Source organism: Chelonoidis abingdonii, chromosome 7 (assembly GCF_003597395.2).
Source record: "Chelonoidis abingdonii isolate Lonesome George chromosome 7, CheloAbing_2.0, whole genome shotgun sequence".
NCBI classification, from domain to species: Eukaryota; Metazoa; Chordata; order Testudines; family Testudinidae; genus Chelonoidis; species Chelonoidis abingdonii.
The window spans coordinates 45,973,001-45,979,929 of record NC_133775.1 but is presented as its reverse complement, the minus strand read 5'-3'; the positions used below and the strand labels follow the sequence as shown (position 1 = coordinate 45,979,929).

The following is a 6,929-nucleotide window of genomic DNA, read 5'->3' as shown; positions in this document are numbered from 1 at the left end:
ACAAGAGCACTTGGGCAAAATCCCCTTTTAATGCACCTGCATAGCTGTACATAGAATAGAAAAGACACTATGAATAACTAACCAAAGACAAAGGGAATAGCTCTGGCTTTTGCAACTAAAATGAAATTGCTCTGTGTTTCTAATCCATTTTGTAAGCAGGTTAATACGGTAGGAATGCAAAATGTACAAAGTATTATTATTAGCAATGGTTCTTAAATGTTATATCAGAGAGCGTGTGATATAATGGAGCCTTCAATAAAGAATAAAATGTGTTGTTTTCTGAAAGCCTGAAAGATTACCCTGGAATTGTGTGTGAAGTATCATCTAGGCATTTAGCGGCACAATTCTGTAATAGAAAGCCGGTGGAAAGACTCCAATCCAGTCAGCAGAGAAATCTACACCAGGTTTGAAAAATCACCCAAACATGCTCAACCAAAATCTTTACAAGCACAACTGCCTTTTGAATCAGAGTCTGTAGGTTTGCAGTGAACATGCTGAGAAGAGTCACAGGCAGAGATGGCATGTAGTGCCTTGGCTATCATCCTGGCTCAGAGGTAAGAAGAAAGCAGTAAACATCAGCACCAGCCCCTTGGCAACTAGGCAACTTAGAGGAGGATGTCCTATCAAGATGAATATGGGTCATTCAAGAATTAACTCCATACTCATCTTCTACCTCAGTTTTTTGTTACTCATCCATTTAAAAAGTAAGTGTTGCTCTTTTTCTTATCATTCTGACCTGTCCTAGGGGTAGGTGGCTAGATAAACCCCTCTGGCAGAAACCTCATTTTGTCAGGAAGCCTCTAAGCTATTGGTTAAAGATGCCAAAATGAGCTGGTTCAGGGAACTATAAGTTTTATAAATTCATAGAACGGATGGCTTTAAGATCTGAGTGTTCACACTGTTTGATGTTAGTAGAGGATGAAAGCATTGGCATTTTTTTTTTGTTTGAATATTCAAAGTTGGGTGCTAGGAAACCCATAAGAAATATTCACAAAAAAATACACATCCATTTTAAACTTTGCACTTTTGGAACCTTACAAACAGTCCATTTAAACCTGGATGTTTAAAATGATGTGTTAATATGGAGATTGATCTTTTATTTCCTAATCCAACATTTTACTTTTTATACTAACTGCTCATCTAAATTATGTATTGTTATAGTGTCCATCACGGTACGCTCTAAGCACTACTGTGCAATCATTTTTTAAAAAACTCTAAGAAAATTAATTAAACAAATATGATTTGTTTTGTGGTTTAAATGCTTTGATTTTAACCTTTGTAAATAAAGTTGATATTTAGTCTGATCATTTTTATTAAAGAAATCTCTTCAGCAAACTTCCACATAAGCAGAAGTATGCACAATGGGTTTCTTGATAATTTTGTCAGCTGGATGACAGTAAATAGAATCCAAGGAGACTAAATGGCCTCAGCTGGTGAAGCTGATGTATGTTTATGAAAGGCAGTAGCTATTGAACATGTTTAAAATGAAGACAGCGAGAGCCTGTGTTTGTGTGAAGAGGCTGTGTGATTTGTGACTGTTGAGTCTGAATTGCAATAAGACAAAGCTTTGAGCAGCTGCCATTAAAGAAGACTTGGCATTAGCGTACAGTGTTTTGTAATCTGGGTCACCTTCTGTTGCTGCATCAGTCAGATTGTTACTTGTACAATTTACAGCTCAACGTAAATCAGACCCTGAAAACCCAGCAGAAACATTTACATGAATTAGCACTGTTAAAAAAAACAACAACAAAACTTTAGAGCCAGGAAGACTAATGTGACATATATTATACATTCAAGTATAGTTTCTGATTAGTTTTCTTACTGGAAGATGTATTGCATTACGTAGTCATTGCTTGCACCAATGTTCTTTTCCAAACATCTCACAACAGGACAACTATTGGAAAAAGACTTCTTGGAACTTTTATTTTCAAGATGCAGTTTTTATGGTCACTGTACTATTTCATAAACAAACAGCCTTTAAAGCTCTGTGTAAATGTCTCTTGGAAAGAATCCTCTATTGTAATTAAAGCAACTGAGATGATAATGAAGAAATTTCATTTATACACAATACAGGCAAATTACAGTATAACTGATACTGTGTTAAAGGGGAAAACATAGAATGCTTATAAAATTAAGAATGTTATTGTAAAAGCATCACACGCACGAGGCACTGATAGATGCCTAGGCCCTTGAATGTAAGCCACAAGTAGTACCCCAGAGGCAGTACAGAAGCAACAAAAATAAAATAAATTTGCAGGGCTCAGTCCTGGGTTTGGCTGAGCCTGGCTTGATTTTCGATCTCACTGGAGGCAAAAGTTGTTTGTCACCATTAAACTCCTTTCCCCAGTATTGAGGCCCAAATCAGCCCTGGCACAAAGTAAAGTAGACTCTTGGCCTTCTTCCTTTCTCTAGATATGTCCATATGTGAGGAGGGCTAGTAGGGGGTTGCCTTATGTCACCTGAGGATTCCCTGTAGTGACTGAATCCTTAGACTGCTAAGTCTGGTTTGTGACTGCTTTGCACTGGACAGAAGACTGGCGCGGAACAACCACAGCAAGGACTGGACCAACATAGATTTTTAAGTACTGCACTTTCTGCAATCTCAACAGGGTACTTTATTGCATAAAACTTTTTCTAAGAACTTTTTAGCTACTGGTTTTTTTTTAGTGGTAAACAAAGTAGTTGATTACAGCTATTTTCTAAGATAAGTATAACAAGAGACCATGACATAGGTATAACAGATGGAGTGTGCAGCAGAACTGAGGCAGTTTAAAATATGAGCTACAACATGTATAAATGGTTATAAAAGTTGATTTTTTTCAAGTAATTTTATCCCATTGGACACATCTTTCACCAAATGGTTCATCTGTTAATCTAAGACAGGCACTAGTGCCCAGATCTGCAAAAGTATTTAGGTGCCTAAGCTCACCATTAAGATTCCACTAACATTCTCAAAAATGCTGCTTAGTTGTTGCCTAACCCCACAGGTGCCTAACTCCCCAAGGCACCTAAGTTTCCACCAATAGGCATTCGCAAAAGTGCCTGAGCTCCAACACCGTCTCACAGCTGCTCAGAGCCCTAGTTTAAGCCGAAGCCCCCAAGCGGGGTTCTCAAAACTAGCCAGGAGAATGTTTATCTTGCCAGTGGGGTCTGATCCTGTAGACATGCTCACAGCAGTCATAAAACCTGATACTTGACACAAAAGACAGCTGGGGTGAGCAGTCAGGAATTTTTCTAGGAAGAGGTCGGGTGTGTTTTGCAGCAACGTCACAATTTTGTCAATTTTGGAAATTATTATAATTTATATTGTATAAAAATTTAAATGTTTAAACTTTTAAATATTATATTATTATAAATTATAATGTAAAAGTCAAAATGATAGTCAGCTGAAATGTTCTGACCTTATTGAAATGAAATGTTTTAATAAGATCAAAATGAAATTTTTCAGAATATTTTCTTTGTGAAAAATTGAAATTTTTTTTAACTTTTTGTCCTGATTTGGGATGAGATGAAATTTCAGAATCTCAGAATATCTGTGGGAGAGCAATTCCATTTTTCTACCAGCTTTCCTTAGCACATGGGAGTGGGTTCAGCATTATGATGGCCCTGGGCTGGATTCACGCCTGTCTTGCATCTTGTACAATCAATTACATCTGTGCAGAGCAAGTGCCAAGTGAATGCACAGTGGTAGCAAATCAGAATGATAGCATTTACCACACACTTTGCACACATGTAAATGTCTGCATAAGGTCAAGGCAGTGGAGAATCAGGCATCAGGTTTCTAAGTGGGGTTATCTGCTGAGTAGGATGTATCCAGCCTCACCAGTTGGCAAGTGCATATATTTCTGTCACCAATGAGTACTAGTTGGCAGATGGTGGACACGCCTACTTAGAAGAACAGCAGAGTACAGCGCTATGGCATAGTGCCCTGGCCAGCAGGATACCTCCTTGCTTCTCGTTCTTCCATTGGGCAAGGTGGGATTTGACTCTGACTTGGGTGAGGGTCTATAATAGATTTAAGAACTGACTCTACAAGGTGTTGAGTGCTCTTATATCTAATTGAAGATCCCAGGAATCTGCCTAATAGGGCTTCTTTTTAACCATGTTTTAATTTTACATTCACACAGAAATCTCTAAACCAGAAATAATATTACTTAGCACAGACTTCAGATTAATTAGCATTTGCAAATTATTGTGAATTTGCTATAAAAAGATTTATCCACACAAATCCAGAACAGAAAAGATAATTTAAAAGGACAACTCGAGGTGCTTTATTATCAAGTGTCAGTCTCCATCTGTGTGACACAGAGATAATATTTACCTCAAACAGTGTTAAGAGGATTAGTTATTTAATTCTTGTATAACATGATGCAAGTTGAGTACATGGAAAACCTTGAGTACATGGGGGACATCCAAAACTTTCATAATACTGGGAATTTGTATCGTCGCGGAACATATAATAGCCTTATGTAAAGTTGGGGGACAACCGCTTTTTTAATTAGAGTTTTGTAAAATTGCAGTTAATAAACTTGTGTTTTACTTACGTTGTTATTAGATGTACTCACTTAACATCAAACTGTACAGCGAGAGGGATTTCAATCAGCAAACCACTGCCCAGAAAAATAAAATATTATCCTTTCTCAACCAATATCTAATTCCTTGTTGATGCTATTTGTGTCACTATTTACATCACTCCACTTTCACACATCCCACTCTTCATGAAACTATTATTCACTTCTTCAGAAGCTATCCTTGAAGAGTTACTTTCCCAAACCTCATCTCTTAAGTGACCTCACTGGAAGAGATGAAGCAGCAACAGAACAGAATGTTCAAAACATTCATGTGGCAAAAGAAACATTTGTTTTGCAAAAAAATCTTTGTCCTGCTATGGCATTGATATACAGTGGTACCCGTTAAAACATAGGCATTTGTCCACAGTTACTAAACCATGGAATCTGAAAGAAACACTCCAGTAACTCACGTATTCAACAGTGGTAAGCTGACTTTTTAATAGTGACCACAGTATATTCAGGATGGCAATGTCTTCTGTGATTATCCAATGTTTCAGCTCTCACTTAATCTCAGCATTTGTATCAGGCTCTTCACCATGGTATCTGAGCACTGTTCTTCATTTAATCACCCTCCAAATCCATTTGTTGCCTAGTATATTCCAGTGCCAGGTGCACTATCCCCTAGGAAACAGAGAATAATTACATATGAAATGTATTAGTCTGATCACTGCCATGACCTGAGGTGCCCAGCATCCCCACCCACAAATACACACAGCAAGAAATAAACACTGAAAGCACTAGGAGCTTTGGTTCTTGTCTTACTTGCACTGAGTCCCATGGAATACTTGATATTTTTCTTTCCTTAAAGTCAGTTGCACTTCCTGAGCTGGCATCCTGAGAGCAGTTCTTACTCCCATCCATCAGCAAGAAGCAGTACTCCTCATGGAAGTGGCGATACAGAGTAGTGCAGTGGTGAGGCAGGAACGAGTAAAAGAGCAGAAGACATGCAAAGACTGCTTGTGAGGACTGTTCAACATGCAGTTTTCTCTGATTGTGAAAGAGTGTCAGAGTGATAAATGATGAGCTTTCACAAGTTTCATCCCATATTCATACCAGGGAAGGGATGGCCTGGAGTTCCAAAGTTCGGATTCAGCTCTAGATCTGTAAATGTTCAGATCGCGGGGGGAGGTTGATGTATGTCGTCTGTATACAGTGAGCAGGACAGAAGCGTCTGATGTACAGTTCAGCAGATTCATTTATGTGGGATATGAAAACAATGTCTAACTGTAGAACATTTTCTAGATAGGAAACTGTGTTCTCCTGAGACACCACAAGTGATGGTGGCCACTGAGCACGGTATTTTTAATTTATATAACAGATAAAATGCGTGAAGTTGCTAGATAAAGCTGATAAAGTGCAGCAGAAAATGCCGTCTTTCCCTATTTAAACTCTAAATATAGTAGAACATCTGCCACCTCCCATACTGATGTTAAATTTCTTGATGAAACATTGACCCTACTTTAATATGTCATTGTGAAATTCTCTTTTAACTGAAAGGCTCAGGCCAACATTCTTTGCTTCTTTTCAAATGATTCAATATTTATCTTGTCTGCCATCAGTAAGGTAATTTGCACCTCAGATGCAGACACCCTGCTGTTTGACATGCTGTACAACAGAATTAATTTTAGCTTCTCTGTTTGGCTATCATTTGTAACCACTTGTTCATAACCATCATTAAAGTGTATGAGGGAGAGACCAAATGTTTTTTGGTGTAAAAAAGTGGATTTTGTTCAGCTGCAACCTTTTATTTCAGAATTGGACCAGACTAAGCCTGTGTGACTTCCACATTGAATAACTTCAGTGCTATACACTTTAGCCCAGTTCAGGAAGGCTCTCTATTCAGGACCGCATATAAAAGGAGGTTACCTTTAGGCAGGAGCTTACGTTTTGTTAAAGTCAATGGGATTTAAGCATGTGCCTCACATTAAGCACATGGGTAATTGCTGTTCTTGAATATGGAAATACTTAAAGCTCTTGCTTAAATGTTTTCCTGATCAATATGGGCATGTCTATGGGTATGCAATAAAAAAATCTGAGACACTGAGTCTCAGAGCCTGAGTCAACTGACTCATACAGTTTGGGCTGTGGGCTAAAAATTTCAGTGTAGATATTTGAGCTCAGGTTGGAGTCACCTTCTGGGGCTACGTTTACACTGCACGATTAATTCGAAGTAGTTTAAACCGATATTACAAAACCGATGTTATAAAATCGGGTTTGCGCGTCCACAGTGCAATCACAAAATCGATTGCTTGCGTCCCTGGTCCAAGGCTACCATCGATTTAAGGAGCGGTGCACTGTGGGTAGCTGTTCCTCAGCTATCCCATAGTTCCCACTTCCGTGTTGAGAGCACAGTGCCTG

General features: G+C 38.5%; 1 protein-coding gene across 2 annotated transcripts in view; it reads left to right on the top strand.

Annotated features, from left to right (window-relative positions):
- Positions 1-464: 464 nt before the first annotated feature.
- CRB1 (crumbs cell polarity complex component 1) overlaps positions 465-6,929 on the top strand; it is a 171,244-nt gene continuing 164,779 nt past the window's right edge. For both annotated transcript variants that reach the window (XM_032770890.2, XM_032770888.2), the window contains exon 1: positions 465-704. In XM_032770890.2, the coding sequence (XP_032626781.1) occupies positions 629-704 (76 nt within the window). In that variant the 5' untranslated portion in view covers positions 465-628. The remainder of the gene's footprint in view (positions 705-6,929) is intronic.